Source organism: Antennarius striatus, chromosome 14, assembly GCF_040054535.1.
Source record: "Antennarius striatus isolate MH-2024 chromosome 14, ASM4005453v1, whole genome shotgun sequence".
NCBI classification, from domain to species: Eukaryota; Metazoa; Chordata; class Actinopteri; order Lophiiformes; family Antennariidae; genus Antennarius; species Antennarius striatus.
The window spans coordinates 2,408,280-2,426,420 of record NC_090789.1 but is presented as its reverse complement, the minus strand read 5'-3'; the positions used below and the strand labels follow the sequence as shown (position 1 = coordinate 2,426,420).

At 40.6% G+C, this 18,141-nt stretch overlaps 1 protein-coding gene across 1 annotated transcript in view; it reads left to right on the top strand.

Annotated features, from left to right (window-relative positions):
* akap9 (A kinase (PRKA) anchor protein 9) overlaps positions 1 to 18,141 on the top strand; it is a 46,946-nt gene that overhangs the window by 2,086 nt on the left and 26,719 nt on the right. The window contains exons 2-15 of the mRNA XM_068332243.1: positions 3,848 to 4,120; positions 7,659 to 7,703; positions 8,051 to 8,113; positions 9,093 to 9,227; positions 9,524 to 9,679; positions 9,757 to 9,954; positions 10,043 to 12,793; positions 14,038 to 14,118; positions 15,578 to 15,695; positions 15,901 to 15,971; positions 16,041 to 16,161; positions 16,349 to 16,446; positions 16,764 to 16,863; positions 17,007 to 17,241. Coding sequence (XP_068188344.1) covers positions 3,848 to 4,120; positions 7,659 to 7,703; positions 8,051 to 8,113; positions 9,093 to 9,227; positions 9,524 to 9,679; positions 9,757 to 9,954; positions 10,043 to 12,793; positions 14,038 to 14,118; positions 15,578 to 15,695; positions 15,901 to 15,971; positions 16,041 to 16,161; positions 16,349 to 16,446; positions 16,764 to 16,863; positions 17,007 to 17,241 — 4,445 coding nt within the window. The remainder of the gene's footprint in view (positions 1 to 3,847; positions 4,121 to 7,658; positions 7,704 to 8,050; positions 8,114 to 9,092; positions 9,228 to 9,523; positions 9,680 to 9,756; positions 9,955 to 10,042; positions 12,794 to 14,037; positions 14,119 to 15,577; positions 15,696 to 15,900; positions 15,972 to 16,040; positions 16,162 to 16,348; positions 16,447 to 16,763; positions 16,864 to 17,006; positions 17,242 to 18,141) is intronic.

The following is an 18,141-nucleotide window of genomic DNA, read 5'->3' as shown; positions in this document are numbered from 1 at the left end:
AAATCTTGTTTCCAAATCAGCCTCTCTGTCCGTCTGATCTGAAAAATGGTAATCTTCAATGAAACCCATTTATCTTCTAGCATTTTCAAAATTAGCCTGACCCACTCGCAGTGAGGACACTGCAGTGGTTTTAATTTAGCCCGAGGGGTCAACACATCTTAGGTTGGGGAGCTTGTCTGTTTATGTGCGTTTGAAAGTGAGTCACTAAGTTTACTCTCTGCTATGATGACAGATGAGTGAGATATATTCAACCCAAATGACAAAATCATTGTGTAACACAACCACTTTGAACAATGCACCTGCAGTTAGCAAGTGGCTTTCCAGGCTGGCATCCTAAAGGTCAATGTCAGGTTTATCGACTTAGTTTGGTCTGCATGGTTAATCCCTTAGGTGACCAATCCAAGGGATTGATGTACAGTACCTTGTATAGGTCTGTATGATGAGCAGGCCTCACTGTCACGCAGTGTGTTTATTGGTTTGGTAATGAAAAAGGCTAAATAAACATCATTAATGCTAGTTTTTATCACCATCAGGTGTGTGAATATATGACAAGTATGTTTGAAGCTCTTCTAATTTCTGTGTGGCACGTAATGGGATTACCAGGAGATTAATTGATTGTGAAAGTCTTAGCAGCTGTCCAGGTTTAATTAGCAGCATCCGGTTTGATGACTGAACCAACTTTCTGTACATGTCACATCATCCAGAAGCTTGTTTTCTGACTGAAGGTAGCCCTTTTCACCTCTTTGATATTTATAGAAAGTTGTTAACGATACCTGTCACATGGTGCGACTCATCAAATCTTAGCTATTTTAGATGGATATCTTGAATTACATTTAGATATCATACCATACTTTTGAAATTAAACCTTTTTTTGAATGGGAAAACTGTAAAATATATCACAACATAACCAATCATTTATTCATAATTGTAAAGATTAATTTAAGATTGAAATGTAACATTTGAATATATTCACATTAGAATGCTTCATGCAGCTTCTATGACTTCATTTCTTTGATGTCATGCATTTCAGATGAGTGCTCCACTTTAGCAGCTCATATAGTTGTGAGTTTAAGGATGCTTGACTCTCATCATGGCGGGGATGTGTCAAAGCAAAGGCAGACAAAATCACGAGTGTAGCTAAGAGGGTGGATTGACAGTCTGCAGATTAAACTGAACCAGATTGCAATTTTCATTGCCTGTGTGTGTCAAAGATGAGAATCAGAATGTCCTGCTGAGTGTCTTTCCACTCGCCTTTCAAAGCAGTCTGAGCGGCGTGAAGAGGCAGGAGTCGCCTTCTTTATTGGCCACTTTCATTTTATTGTCTGTGAATTTCAATTAAAGTTGCTTCTGTGTTTGGAGTGATTTCACTCAGTGCCTCACCCACAGCACACATTAACTCTGTTGACTACTAGTTTGAAAGTGTGTGTATGACTAACGCAATGTCATTGATGCATGACAGTTTCCACCGCACTGTTTTCTTAATGCTTTTGTGTTTTTTTGTCTTAGAAATTATACAAAACCGGTCATGTCCTGGACGTTCAACCTCAGCTGAGCTAACATGCTCTTTCATTTTGTTAAAATACTTTTATTAAACTCCTGCATTCAGTATTCTTTTGCCGAAGATTAAATATACACTTTAAGAAGGTCATTTTTCAATATCAGCTGACGTTGAACTGTTCATGATCAGATTTGTGCTTCACACAGGTTTCCCAGGCGTGTTTAAATTCTGGTTAAATTATGTCACACTTGATTTTAGATTCATATGTGCAAACATTGCCACCAGAGGTGATGCGAGTGGACAACATGTTGATTGTGATGTTTCCAATATTCATGCAGACTCGTCAAACTATATAAACACCTTTTTGGAAGTGATTTTTTTGTGGCTCCGTCTTCTACAGTTACACCAGGTTGTGACTGTAATGTAGTGTTGTTGATGCGTTTAGTCAGCTTAGTCCAAATAGAAGCCTGTGTAAATAAATATGTCTGTGTAAATGATTTCAGACAGCAGATGGTGATACACCTACGTAGTTTCTGCTTTCCCAGATGGTGATATGGCTACTCAGGCAACCGTGCTCCATATGCTCGACCGATGCTCTTCTCTGCCCGGCCAAATAGGGCATCCGACGATGATAATCCGCTCAAACAAACACCGGGGTTTCTGAGACTTTTCCAGACCGCAGGGTGATCTCTACTGGCTTCATATTCAGCACCGGTTCTGATGTGTTAGGTACAGAATAGTCTTGTTGTTGTGTTCGAAGAGGCCCTCTGTTATTCACCGTCATGTAAGAGTAGTATTTATTTCATATCGGTGGGTGTGCGCCAGTATTTTAAAAAACAACATATTTGGGTGTGTGTGTGTGTGTGTGTGTGTGTGTGCAGATCAGAGGCCCTTTGAGCCGTCACGACAGCCTCTGTTCTTTTGTGTAACATCACAAAATCGGAGCTGTCAGATTGTGGTTACTTTTATCCTGATGTTGCTTCTTCAACATCCTCATCACAGCCCCTCAGATATCAAGATTAGATTTTCTTTCTGCCATATTTTTACACCTGAAAGAAGTGCAACATATTGTAATCTCCAAACAGCAATTCCAAACCCATATAACTATGCATTTAGTGTCATCATCTCTCCCATGGGCTACATGGGCATTCCTATGTCAGGAGAGCAGGCATTAGTGCGGTATCCTTGGAAACAGTCTGTCTACATATGTTGGAATCCGTGCACCAGCTGTGCTGTGACACCATCAGCCCTGCTGTCTGCGCCACTCAGCTGACTTCATCCCTTCATCCAAGGTGCGCTCGTAAATAATAAACACCAGAGTTGCCAACTGTGCCGGAGGAGTATTTAGTGTCATCATCTGTGTGAAGATGATGTTCTAAATTTATTATCAAAGAACAAATAATGTACTGAAGCAGGTTAGCATGATCATTGACCATGTGGGAAGAGTTTGGGAGTACTTCCTTCAGTACTGAAACTGTATGAATAATTTCAGTTAATACAATTAAAAATAATTTTGTTTTTGTTTTAATGAGAAGCGAGCCAGTGTTGGATTATATTCATTGATTTGAGAAATGACACAAAATAAACTGCGGGGTTTAATTATTGAAACTCAAAGACTGTAAATTAATTATTCCTCCTTCTCAAATGAAAGGATTTGATGCTTTTGTGTTTATGTCAGCTCAGAAGGATAATTTTTTTTAGTTTTGGATTGTTGTGCGACACAGCGCAAAATAATTATTTGACAGAGTGGCAACACGGAATGCATATTTACACTTGTGTTTCCTTTGTCGCTTCCACTTCGGTGACAGATGTAATAAGATGGATGACGTTGTCCCAAAGGTGCAACTTTTTTTTTCTCATATCCACAAAAAAGTAGTGTAGATTTTCACTCTGAACAAAGCAAAAACTATCTAAAAAATGGTGAGGATGACGCAGGTTGTTTGAACAGATCGCTGACATAGTTTCAAAATCTAATCCCTTTAGTCAGGATTAGCGCTTTGGACGCCAAGAAGCATGTCTGGTCATTTGGACACGGAGAGGGAGGACTCGCTCGGAACAGGGAAACTCTTTTTTTTTGGGACACACCATGTTTCGCTTGTGTATCACAAAACTATGTCGACTCAGAGTAGGTTCTTTTTTTTTTTTTGTTGGACTCATCCTCTGCTATTCTGTTAATTACTGTTACTTAAGCTAAAGCCAATAACTCTTTCCATTAAGTCATAGAAACAAAGATCTGTACTGGAAGCTGCGAGGGAAAGTGTAGACAGAAGATGATATCGTTTTTAAATCCCAAGCACATCTATTGGAGCAGAAAGTGTAATGCTGTCTTTCCCTCTCTTCCCTCCTCAGCTGGCTGAGTACCGCCAAAGGAAAGCTTACGCCGACTCTCAAAAGAAACAGAAGAAGAAGAAGAAAAAGAAGACAGCGGAGGACTCGGACGGGGATTCGGTGGGAAGGGTGCAGGTCGAGCCGGATCAGTCTATGGGAAGTGACGAGGGTTTAGTTGGAGGACGAGATGGGTCACAAGACGGAAATAAAGACCCATCCACCAAAGAGTTCACCTTCACTAAGACACTGAAGAGTGGAGAGACTGTCAAGCATGACCAGACCTACACCATAGAGGTAGATATTAAAATATCTAATGCGCCTCACAGGCTTTTATTCCTTTTTTGGTGTGGAGTTTGTATGATATTCTCATGTCTGCATGGGTTCCCTCCAGATTCTCTGGCTTCCTTCCACCTTTAAAAACATGCAATTTAGTTGGATTAATCAGTCTAAATTGACTGTAGGTGGCGACACATCCGGGATGTACCCCACCTCTCGCTTGTAGCAAGTCAGGATAGGCTCCAGTAACACCTGTGAAGTTCAAAGTATAAAAGCAGCTGAAGATGAGATGATTATTGTCATTTCATCTTCAAGAATTTGGATAAATATTTTAACTCAGTGATAACGTCAACTCAAATTACTACATATATTTATCAAATCTTAATTGATGTGAATTCATGATGCTCATGTTTAGAAATTGTTTCAAAGTTAGAAACGGCTCAGTTTAACACAATTTCCAAATAATTTCGCATTTTAAAGAAGTTCTTGGGTATGTTGTCTTTGATTTAATAATAATAGTAAATTAAAATTTAGACGATTCATTCTGGGTCGATCCAGTCCAGTCGTTTCTTCATTCCATGCTAGGATTTGAACTCTGTTCAATCCTTTATTCATTCACAAGTTGAATTCTCATTTGGGTATGTAAATGGTATTTTCTTGAGTCTTTAACGTTAACATGTGGGTGGGGCCGTGTGCTGCAATCCCTGTCAGGTTACGCCTACAGCAGGTCAAGCTCATTGCTGTCATCACTGCGTTTTTGTTGTTTTAGTGTGTGTTGCACACACACACACACACACACATGAACTCACAGGCCTATCGGAGATTTCATCTGTGTGTGTGTGTCATTATTTTTATTGCCAAGTCTGAATACACAGACATAAAACAATCACTGGTATTCAGTTGGTGTTAGATGTAATTGCAGGTTATTTGATTTAATAATGGCCACTAAGCTCAGTTCCATGCTGTCAGTATGGCAGCATTTTGCTTTGACAAGCAACCAAATAGACCTTTTTTCCAACCGAGACCCTTGATTTGAACAGGGATCTAAATTTCCTGGTGGCAGGGTACAACGGTTCAGTTCCTTTCTCCTTTAAATGTTGCCAGAAAATAAAGAGAATCGCAATGTGTTGTCATTGTGATTCTCGCTTAAACACAAAGTGAACATGATGGTTGTGTGCCTCAGTTTGCCTAACAGAATATGTTGGCGACCTGTGCTAGGAGTCTAGCCGTCGTGAGCCCAATTGAGTTGGCCACGTCTCTACATTACCTGCAGGCGTCTTTCATAAACTGAGTCCTTTGAGCGCTGCTGTGCTGACAAGGATCCTGTTTCTGCTGAACGTTATTTTAAATGTCACGTCTGCCCGCTCCTTCCAAACTCGATCATCTTAAATTTTGATCTGCACTGAAAAGCACAAGTCTGGTTTTCATTGTCTCTCCAGACTTTGGCTTCTATTGTCTCCCAGAGCCTAACGACTCCAGCGTGGCTGTCATGACAACCCGTCTCCTTGGGAGTACACAGCAGCGATGTAGGCCCTATGCAAGGCTTTTTTTCTTTATATATAATGTGAGATGAGTTATGAATACAGTATAGTGTTATTCGGTTTCTCGTAGAGGTGATGTCATTCATGTGGGGTTATGTGCAATATTTTGTCTATTTTTGAAGAGGAATATGAGTCACAGTTTATACAAAGTACTTGTTGGAAATATTGAGACCTTCACACCTCAATGAAAATACATGAATGGAAAAGGGATACACGCAAGCAAACACCTCCGCATAAATAAGGAATAATCTTTCACACAGTTCAGTCGGGTTTAATAAAGCAAATTTTCCTCCATAAATGTGTAAGATTTCTAGTTTGTAACAGGTACATTCATTAGAAAAACCTTAGGGTAAATGCAGCTCTGACATTTTATACTCGGGAGAGTTCATTCCTTTTAAACCTGTGTGTAAATAGTTGACATGGAAGGCTGTGACAGACTTTATGCTATGAGTTTGGTGAACAGAAGATCCAGCAGTTGTTGGTGGAGTAGGTAATGCTTTGTGGTGTAGTTTTGTCCAGTTCATATTGTGCAAGCTATACAAACTAGCCTCATAAATTTAAACGTTACCCATAGTTAGATTTTTACATACATGTCTGCTTGATATTTTCAATTTACTGATACTTGCTAGTTTTTCCAGATCATACCTGACAAACTATAAACACATCTTAAGCGCTTTGCTCAGCTTTACCCTTTTTTTGTTATGAATTGAACACACAAAATATTTTTTCTTTTATTTTACATTGGAAGCACTTCCATTGCCGGCTGTAAATCTAAAAGATTCTCAAACTTGCAAGTCATCTCATTATTTAAACATTATCCTCAATATGTGTTTTTTACCTTTTAAAGGCATTATTGATCGTATCCCTTAGAAACACACAAACTTTAAACATGCAGCAACACTCCTGTTTTCTAAGATTAGTGGAAAAGCTGATGACTAAACATCACCAGTCTGTTCTCTTCATCATTTCTTCTGTCATCATTCAGTCCCTCTGTCTTTTTTTTTTCTTTTTTTTTTTTTAAATCACTGTACTGGATGATACGGCCGACAAAATCTGTTACTATGGAAACAGACAATTTCCTTTTTGAAAAAGCAGGTTGAGATGCTTTGGTCTGTGTTACCTGATTCGTGGCCTTGCGCTAATCTTTCATAGAAGTTTCGTTGAATGTATGGATGTTGTTTTTTTTACCTTGGGAGTGGAGTGGAACACACTGTCGGTCATCTTCTAATTAAACTTGTGTTAATACACTGACGCATGCAGCACTGTTGCTGTTCATTATCTATTCAGGGAAATCACTGAAAGCCCTATTTTTCTTGTATTTTTCATGTCACAGGATGTTCTTCCTCTTCTCAGACCAGCAGGTCAAGGGCTTCAGCTGTCTTTTAGAGTTGTTGGTACTGATGGTGCTGCCCCTGAATGGGAAGGGGTTGCTGTGGAAACGCAACAGCATCACAGTTTCCTGTTCTCAAGTGTCTCTAAGACATCTGAAATGGGAAACAAACACAAAAAAAACCCCAACAGCGTGTTGACTTATTGATGCTACAGCAGTTACAAGAGCTTCCTCTTCACTGATATTTCAATAAGATATTAAATATTTTATGAGATATGAAATATGCTTTAATTTCTGCAAGATGCTGATATTTAATTTGGCATTCAGTCAAACCAAAACCTGATCCCCCATTATTGGCTCCATACAGTTCCACTTTATGAAGCAAGAGTTAACTTGAAAATAGATTTCAGTAATGACCTCCATTACTCTGTGGGGGTGAGACAGGAGCTGTGGCGCAGAAGTAGGTTAGGCTCATGGGTAATATTTCTTTGTAATGTCGGCAGCCTTTCTTCTTGCGTGAAAAGACCCTCAGGTTTTTGCTGCAGCTCCACTCATTTAACACGTCACACATCCGTCTACCTTTGTGTGGATTTGTTTAATCTTGATTTGTGTGATGTACCTCTTTATTTGTTGAATTTGTCTTCAGAATTGTTTTAAATTGTTGGGTTTTTTTAATCTTTTGCAGCCTGAGAGTGAAGTATCGACTACTGCTGACGATTGTTCCTCAGAGGTGAGTTCACCTTTCTCAGTATTGGTATTAACATTATTACTTTATGACATGATTTTTTTTCAGTGCTGTGTCAGACCGTCAACTGACATTTGAGAAAAACCTGCCTTGTGGGTCTACAGATGTCCTGCAATTTAACATTCAAACATTGAGAACATCTGTTCTTATGGTAAACAATACTGTCTGAAGATTTTTTATTCCATACTAAAACTGACATTTAAGAACATTTTTAAAATCACCAGATTTTAGCTGTACAGATCTACCCGATGACGCTCTCTGAAACTCACACTAGTCTTACCATCACAAGTCCTAAATCTTCACGTTTGACTGACAGCGTTGTGACTTGACAGGTGAATGGGTGCCATGATGAGATGACAGAGAACCTAATGATGTCTTCAAAAGAATTTATCTGGGTATAGTAATTGAATCAAGTAGCTCATCTGGACCTGCTAGCAAACCCACTGACTGCTGCTGCTGCGCTGTATTTGCTTGTATTCCAGTCCTCTGCAATATTTCCTCTAATTTATTAACCAATCTTCTTTTCTGCTGTATTTCCTTGACTTTATGCCTACATCTCTGAAAGGTGGTAAGGAAGCAGGAATGGTGGAAGGAGGGAGGACAGGAGTGGTACATAAATAGCTGACAAAGAACTACTCATCTCACATTGGCTGAGGTGACATTTAAAGCAGGGAGGCAGGTGCCAGGGCAGCGTTGATGTGCAACATGACCAGAACTGGTGAAAATGACATGTCGACTGCAATGTGGGAACAGTGGCATTTTCAGAATCCATAGTTACATCACTTCTCCTATAACAAATTTAAGCTAGAAAAAAAATCCTGTGGAAGGAGATCCAATAAATCTTCCCCAAATGATCATCTTGATTGAACACATAATCCTCTTTTAAGGAGAAATTGTAATGATATCAAATCATTTCTGTCACCTCTGCCTTTTTAAATTATGTTATGTAGTTTCTCATTATGAAAGACAATCTAAAGGAGATGCATTTACAGCAATATTTGAATAATGTCTAATAACTTCCAAGAACTAAAGATCAAATGTTGGCATAATGATAGTCCTCTTATTTCCTTGTGATTCCTTTGGAGACCCAAACATCCGATTCAATTCATTGGTAGGAAGGTTTATTTTTTTATTTAAGCATTGTTGAAACTTGATAAACTAACACACATCAACTGCTTTGGGAAAAGACTCAACAAAGAAATAAGATGAATATAATTTTGCTAGCGGTAACATATTGACTATGCATGCCATCGTGGGGCTTCCTGTAACCAACTAATCTCTTTCTGGGATTGTGACTGAGCGCTAATCATTCTTGAAACGTCATTTTAATGCAGACCCTATCACTGCTAAACCAGTACTTTATTTCCTGCTCAGGAGGACGTGGAGCCTTTGCAAAAGGTATCGAAGAGAAGCGACATGCAGGACATGGAGAAGACCCAACCACTGGATGAGTTGAATCAAGAACTTGAAGACATCCATGCTGCCTTTGACACGGATGAAGTTCAGCAGGTAAATGTTTTATCAGTTTATTGTCTGTAATGCTGTTGGTGTTTTGGCCCTTGATCTTTTTGAGTACATGCACTGCTATTTAAAATACCTTTAAAGTTTAATTTTAGGGTCTGTCAGATTTTGACTTGTTTGTGTCCTCCCTTCACTTTTGAATCACTCTCAGCTATCATAGAACATTCGCCACAAATTGATGTTCATTTCAAATCATTTTACATCCTGGAAAACAAACATGTTTGTCTAGTTTTAAGGTATCTATCAGCTTCATCCTGCATCATTCATGCGATCTGTTTTTATAGTTGCAGGACTTTGAGGCGGCTCTGAAGCAGCGAGATGGCATCATCACCCAGCTCACATCCAACCTTCAGCAGGCTCGAGACGAGAAAGACGAGATCATGAAAGAGTTCCTTGAATTGACAGAGCAAAGCCAAAAATTACAAATTCAGTTCCAGCAGGTGGGAATTGTCTATAATACTGTTATATTAGCTCTTCTTTCTTGCTTAAGACTAATTTGGGTGCGGATAAATCACAGCTACAGGCAGGCGAGACACTGAGAAACACCAGCCACAGCAGCACAGCGGCTGATCTTCTTCAAGCTAGGCAGCAGCTCACGCAGTACCAGCAGCAGCTGGAGGAGATGAACATCAAGTCCAAACTCCACCGGGAGAAGAGTGACGAACAGTTGGAACACATCATCCAGCTCCAGCACAAGATCAACGAGATGGAGCTGGTAGGAAGTTGTTGATTTGATTCTGCACATATTTTTGGTCATATTCTGCTGTCCCTATTGCTGCTGATGTTTTTGGTTTTTTTTGTAGATGGGGAGAACGGATGAATCATTAATGCAGCAGATAAATGAAAAGGACCTACTCGTTGCTGAGCAGGAAAAGACTATTTTGAGTCACGAGCACTCGCTGACAAAGTTAAGAATTGCGGAGGAGACTTTTGCACAAACACTGAAAGAGAAAAATCAGCTCATTTCTGAACAAACTGCAATAATCACAGAGCACGAACTGTCTCTGACACTACTCAGAAATGAACTTGCCCATGAGGGACGCACTACTGATCAGAAAATTATGCACCAATCCGATGAGCAAGAGAGAATCAATTTAGAACGGGACCGCTCACTTGCACAGCTTGAAAATGAGCTTGAGTCCTCCAAAAAACTTCAGTTTGATCTCCAGCAGCGCATGGCTGCAAAGGAATCAGAGCTTGAAAGATGCATGGATGAGTTGGAAAGCAACAAGTCTAACTTGGAAAACTGTAAAAGTCAATTAGAGGACTATAAATTTGAATTAGAGAGCGAGCGAAGGCAGTTGGAAAGCTCTAAGGCTGAACTTGCAACCTCGAGGCAGAAAGAGCGATTGTCATCCAATGAAATCATGCAGCTCATGGGAACAGTAGAGGACCTGCAGAAGCGTTATCATCAGGGAAACTTGTCCGAGAGTGACACCATCCAAAAGATGCAGGAAGAAACTGTGTGGAAGCTGGAACTTCTCAGGGCAGAGCTGGATGAGATGTACGGCCAACAAATAGTCAAGATGAAGCAGGAACTTAATTTGCAACATGCAGCAAAAATTGAGCAAATAACGGTAAAACATCATTCTGAGCTTGATCTTCTAAAAGCACAACTACTATCTGAAAGCTCTGCTATTAGCACTGCTGAGGTCAACAGTCTCAATGCTAAAATTGACGAACTTCAAGACACATTGGAGCAATACCAGGCGATGCATAATAGAGCCAAACATGAGCTTAATCAGGTCTCTGAAGAGAAGATCTACCTGCAGGCCAAGGTTGACAATCTTCTCCAAGATCTCCGGTCTGCTAAAGAAAAATTGGAGCAGGTCTCCCACAGGGTAGCCACTCAGGAAAGCCAACAATGTGAACTTCTGCACCTCCGTGAGTCCATGGACAATCTGAAGAAGGAGCTTGCTGTTTCTCTGGAAGTGGCAGAAGAGAAAGAAGTGAAACACGATTCGGAGGTAACTAACTATAAGATCAAGTTGGAGATGCTGGAGCGGGAGAAAGATGCTGTGCTTGACCGGATGGCTCAGTCACAGGAAGCCGAGCTGGAACGACTGAGGACTCAGCTTCTGTTCAGCCACGAGGAAGAGCTCATCAGCCTTCGGGAGGACTTGCAAAGGGAAAGCTTCCTGAACACCGAAAACCTTCTGAATGAAGCGGCTGTAAATCACGAGAGAGTGTTGGATGAGCTGCGCATGAGTTATGAAGAAACGTTACACTTGTTACAAAGAGAGAATGCAACTTTTACCTCAGAACGAGATGAGCTTCGCCAGCAAATTGGTCGACTCAAAGACGAGCTAAAGCTTGCATTGCACAGCTCTAAATCTGGGGAGCTTGTCCAACAGCTTCAGGAGCTTCAGGTAGAGCTTGAAGAACTGAGAAAGGGAGAAGAACAAGCTCAAGAACAAGAACAGTGTTGGATTCAGTCTATTAAGACTCTAAAAGAAGATCTGGAATCTAAAAATCTGACAATCGAGGCACTCACAGAAGAGAACGGTCGAATACATCAACAGCTAGTTGAGCTCAATGAAGAAATCGAAAAGCAGAAGACTACATTCTCTTTTGCTGAGAAGAATTTTGAGGTAAATTACCATGAGCTGAAGGAGGAGAACGATTGTCTTATTGAGACAAAGACGCGGTTAGAAGACAAGATCCTGAAGGAGACGCTGGAATTTGAGGCAAAAATTGTCAGCCTACAATCACGGATTCAGGATCAGGAGGACAGCGGCGGGGATGTCAAAGTGGATGAAAGGAATACTAATGTGTCACCAAAGTCTGTAATAGAAAAAGATACTACTGAGCTAATGGAGAAGCTTGACGTTACTTTGAGGGAAAAGAAAAGCCTAGCTGGGAGGCTTTCCAAAGCTACAGAGCAATTGATGCTCACAGAGAGCAAAGTGGGACAGCTGGAGGAAGAGCTGGTTCAAGTTAGACAAGAAAAAGCAAAAGTTATTGCGCGGGCTGAAAGCCTGAGGAACGAACTGGACAAGAAGAGAGAGCAGGCAAAGGAGCAGAATGTGCAGAGGAAGCTTCAACAAGACGAGCAAGCTATTGAGCCAATTTGTTCTTTTGATGATCATCACCTTCGGATTCAGTCTTTGCAAGCGCAGACGGAGCCTCTTCAGTCCCTCTTACAGGCGGCTGAGTCAGAGAGAGACAGGATTCGGCAGACCCTGGAGCTCCAGAGACTTTCACAGACTTCATCCCCAGCAGCAGCAGGTCAGTCCTCCAGGGAAGGATCTGTTGAAGGACAATCCTCGCAGTACAAGTCCACAGCCTCAGGGTCAAGCAGGCGCAAGAGACGGCAGAGGTCGAAGCAGGAGCGTAAACCAGGCACCGCCGCCTCAGACTGCAGAGACGAAAAGCAGAGGGAGGAGGAAGAGGAGGCAGCAGCGGAGGAAGAGAGAGCTACAAGTGCTGCAGAGTCGGCGATCCAGCCTCAGATGCAGAGCCAGGTTATGTCATGTTCACAAGAGAGGGCCAGGAAGGAGGACTCCACTGATGGGTGCCAGGGAGACGAAGGCACAGACTACAGCAACAAATGGGTGAGCACTCACTTGCATCTGCTGCACCACTCCTGAAAAAAAAACAGAAAAACCCTGCTGTCTTTTTCTCTGCTGTTCATTGAAGTCTGGTTAAATGACATGTCTGAGTAACTGAAAGGGCTTTTCACGTCCAAAAGTGTGCATAGTCAACATATCACTTTCATAATTAATGCTGGTTTTGATTTCTCCTCGTTCCAAAAAAAAAAAAAAAAAGCAGTGGTATTGCTTTCAAAAAGCTCAACAGCTGTGGCACAACAACAAATATGTGCAAGACAATCCAGCATTGATATTTTTTCCCGCTTGTGACTAATGGTCATGATTACAAATTGCCTGAATGTCTGCAGTCTTGCTCCTTAAGGCTGCATTTGAGCAGCGCCGTCTGACACTTGATGCTTTTTTAAAATCCCTGCAGACAGTTAGAAATCATTACATTAACTTGTTATTTGGAAAGAATAATGTAAAGAGTCTGCCTGTTTGTGTATGTGTCAAGACTCCAATATTCTGCTCATTTCTACTTTTAAAGGGGAAATATACAATATTTATCTCCAGCTGTCTTTTGATGCTGCCTGTCTTTTAACAAGAGCTGAAAAGGGGAAAATCACCTGCTGTCTTCTGATAGCTTTGAATCATTTCTGTTGTGTAGAAATGTGTACATTCTAGTTTCTCTCCATCCTGCAGGGAGTGAGGGGTTTGAGGTGAGAAGCCATTTTACCCCGGTCACTTCTGTGTCTGTGTTGCGTCAAGCTGCGTCTCAATTACACTAGGAAAAGTGTTCATTTTCTGTCTGCCACTTCATACGTGTTCCATGTCCTTATCACCTCCTGAGTTGGAACCCTACATACGGTCCACCATGACATTTATGTGGATAGAATTAGTTTTAAAATTGGGTAAATTCCATTTAATCTAAGTTTTTATATTTTATATAATTAGAACAACACTTAAAGCAAGGCGTTTAATTTACTTGTACATTCAACATCTTACATAACTTAAATAAATTCTGTGAAAAAAAAACCCTGAAATGAAGGCCAACTAGACGACGTTCAGAATCCTCTTCCTTAGGTTAGAGAACATAATGAATAATATTTCTGCACAAACTGTAGTTTTATCCCCCCTCAGGAAGTGATGGTTCATCTTGTCTGACTGTCCATCGGTGTCATATTTGCATATCTGCATTTGTACAGTGTAACGCATAAGTTTTTTTGTTTTTTAAAGTGTACCGTGTTTTATCCTGCTTGCTTATTTAGGTGAGCAGACATGGGAGCGGCCGCTACATGGAGCCTGTCGTGTGTCAGGGACCAGAAGAGGAGGGACAGAACACTGAGCATGTAAAAAATCATTCAAGCTCACATCCCATGTTCTGTTTTCCGGTGGCAGTTGATTCGTTCTTACATCACACAGTGTCGTTTAACGGCAAACCAACGACCGCTTACAAGAGGCATAAATGTCTCCTTTTATCCTCATGAATACAATTCATTATTAACTATCAGTTCATGTGACTCTTCAAAAATAAAATTAAAATTTCCATGTGAGGTTGCCTTTTCTGCTGTTGACAAAATGTAACAAGAGTGTATTTGGGGTTGTGAGAAGTGGAAAAGGAAGCCTCAGAAAATATAAATACTATTATAAAAGCTGCCAGCAAAATTCAATCAACGGAAAAGAAAGGATTTTTCTGCAGCTGCATGGTTGATGGTGTTTGTCTGGTGCATGGAGTATGATCCTTGACAGAGCCTAGAGGCAGATGTCAAAGTGAGACATTTTTCTAGCAGCTGCGGAATTGTTTAAGATGCATGTCAAAAACATGTCACTTAAATCGAAAAAGAACTCAAACAAAACCTCCTGTAATTTGTCATTGAGTTTATTACGTTTATTTTGTGAGATGCAGGATTTAAACTGTATTTAAGGCATCCCTCAACCCCTTATTTTGATACGGAAGTCCATTGATGCATATCCCCATTAGCAATAAATGTGGAAAAAGGCAAGCAGCCTGCAGTTGACACGACTCATGTAATTGCTCCATTGAGAAAACTTCTATACAACAACGTTACAAGGCCTCGAAGCCACTTGAAAACAAATACAGTACATTAGCACGAGTGGTTCTTTCAAGAAGGGAAATAATTGTCACACACTTTTTTCAGGATTTTATGTAATTTTCATCTTTATAGCATTTCTGTTTTTGACGTCTGTGTTTGCAAATGTGTCGGAAAAACGTCACAACACAGCAGCCGACTGTCTCCCATCCACCTACATGTTTCAAGCAGTTTGAAAGGACTCTCTGCTCCACTTTGTCAGATTTAGTTCAGTTTGGGAAATTATATCATAACAAAGTGTTTCAAAACAGCCTAATTAAAGTGCGGAGTGCACTTTAAACATCCGATATCAAAGGTAACACAATCACGGCTTCGTTGTTGTGTAGCCCTTATGAATTTGTGCCGATGCATAATGCATAAGTAGAGCAGAGGCCTCGCTGTTTGTCATAGAAGTGATAATAGCGGACCTCTCATCCTCAGCACGGCTTGCGAGTGCTGCTGCGCTGCCTTCAAAAGAGAATGAGTGAATCATGCCATTTATTTATATAATTTATAAGTATTTAGCTCTGCTGATGAGTGGATATGTGCAGCCGTATGCATAACAAATTAAGAATACAAAGTTATATATAACCAAGTACTTTTATTTTTATTTCAACAGTGTTTTTTAGTGTCATCTTTTTGAAGCATATTAATTCAACCATTGCAGGATAAAATCACGTCTTGACATTGACGTTTTGGTTCTTCCTGTGGTTTTTAGGCCGAGTGCAGGCTGGAGATGGAGGCCCAGCGCCTCAGTTTGTCTCAGATCCACACGGCCCAGCTGGAGCTGCTGCAGGAGGAAGCTAATGCCACTTTGCACAACCTGAAAGATCATGGTGAGCAAATGTGCACTCAAACGCCAAAGCAGAAATCTCCACAGAGAGGCTTTAAGGAGCGATCATTGATGATTGGTCCCAGCAGGAAAGGGTTCTTGTTTGCTGATGTCTCACACTGGTAGTTATATTGTTTCCAGGCTTTGTCTGAAGCAATATTTTCAAAAGATGATCACTTAATATGAAATCCCTGCCAATTTTTTTACAGATAAACCAAAAATCTTCCAACACCAGAACATTTTACAAGCTGTGTCGGATGAATGTAGTGAGATCATTCAGGTAACGATTGAATAAATGTTTAAATTTTTATTTTTAATATAAAGTGTGTAACACTGTCTCTGTGTTCAGTGTTTTCAAAAGATATTTGGGGAAGACTTTTTCAAGGGTGTTCACTCAGAAGGCCAGCAGCTCCCTGCAAGGGAAAGAACAGAAATGAGTGAATCCTCCTCCGTAGTGATGGAAGCCAGAGGTAATTTATCTGTAAATGAATTATACTGCAGTTCAAAACAAGTATTTCACATTTTTATTCTAAGCAGCGCTTTGTGCTGATGTTATACTTTCAAAATCCTTTTAAAAGACATGAATGAAATGAGTAGCTTATTCATAATCATCCAGTGTATCCATTGAAATCGTGGAATTTCTGCTTTCTGTTGTAGCACTTTACAGAGATCTCGAGCAGGTGAGGGAGGTGATCGAGCAGGAGCACCGTCGACTGTCGCAGCTTCAGCTTCTGCTGAGGACCGACGGGAACAAGGTAAAACCTCAGCTACATGTTAGCAGGGGCTGTGTCCCTGTTCCACACTGCTTATTACTTATGAATGCGGTGTGAGTGAGGTGTTAGTTCACGCTGGAAAATTAAAATTCTTCTGAATGGCAACAAAAAACTAAATCTAAAATTATTACTTTGATTTGTGTTACCTGACACATGTAAGCTTATTTCCTTATAATTTAAAACAAATCTGTAGATTTTTAGTACTAATGTTTTTATGCACTGGCATACTTATTTTGCACAGTTGATATGGAGTGAGACATTTCTATACAAACACACCAACAACTCTTTTGGTCTCTTAGATGATGGAACTGCAAACTGCGTTGGTACAACTGAAGACCAGTAGTGAGAAGGAGATCTCTGACCTGCGTCTACAAGTCGCCAGCATGAGCCATTCTACAGGTAAAGGTAGACCTGCAGTTATTCTGTCGATCAATAAAAAATAAGTCTGGTCAGGGAGGTTTGTAATAACACCACTTAATTGACTCTAATCTCAATGCCATTGATTTTAAATGAATGAATTACACATTTCTTCCATTGGTCAGGTCTGGTGGAGTGTGTTGGAGCACCATCTACTTGCCACACTGAGGAATTGCAGAGGCTGAGGGCGGAGGAGCAGGAGAAGCAGCATCAACTGGAGGAGAGGCACCGACGGGAGGTGGAGCGTCTCAGAGATCACTACCAGCAGCAAGCTGCAGACACCGAGGAGCGATACCTCACCGAGCTCTTCATGCTGCAGAAGCGGCTGCAGGAGGTCACGGGCACTCACACCCACTTCAGGTGAATTCAGTGGAATTTGAGTACATGAAAGCAATCTCCCTCTACACAAATGAGTTGGAGGGGTCAGCTGAAGCAGGACTGCCTCTCATACTACCGATACTCCAGAGTTAATTGATAATGATTGATTGATGAGCTATATATTCCACAAGCTGCGCTACATGTTCCCCTATAGATAACTTCCATTGCTCACCCTGTTGAAGCTACCTGACCCAGTTCAGTTGAAGGCAAACAAAGCCTTCACGAATGAAATATTCAGCAGGTTGTTTTCAGTGTTATTCATCCCTTTTGTTAGCCAACCAATCTGTAAACGAGTCTTTCCAGACGGCTCATAGAGAGAAGTGATCATCAGGTGAAAGTGAACATTTTAAGCACTCAGCGTGTTGAGTATGTCACTCTATCCTGTATATGACCCTAAGGCTGTTCTGTGTTAAAGCTTTCTTACACTTAATACACTAGACTGAGTAATTACACAGTATTTTAGTAACTATTAAGTTTGCCATAAATGAATAGTAGAACAACCCCTAATGCTTCAAGCACTTATATTTTTCATGAAACTTCTGAAATGATATATTAACAAGTATAATCCAGCACAGCAGATCGTGATCAAAACGGAATGCCGTGTTACTCGGTAAACAAGCACATGAAGAGATCACATCTATACGTGCAGCACAGCATTAGCAGGAAATACACAAACCTGCACATACGTGCAAAATTCAAGTCAGACATTTAAAAAAAAAGACAGATTATAAAGTATTGCATTCCTGAAGAATAAGCATCACTGACACATCTCTGTAGATTAAAATGCAGCTCCAAAGCAAATCTCTTATCGCATGGTATCAATACTTTTGATCTACCAGACGAAAAGAAAGACTTTATTGTATGGAGACAGACTTGGAGACC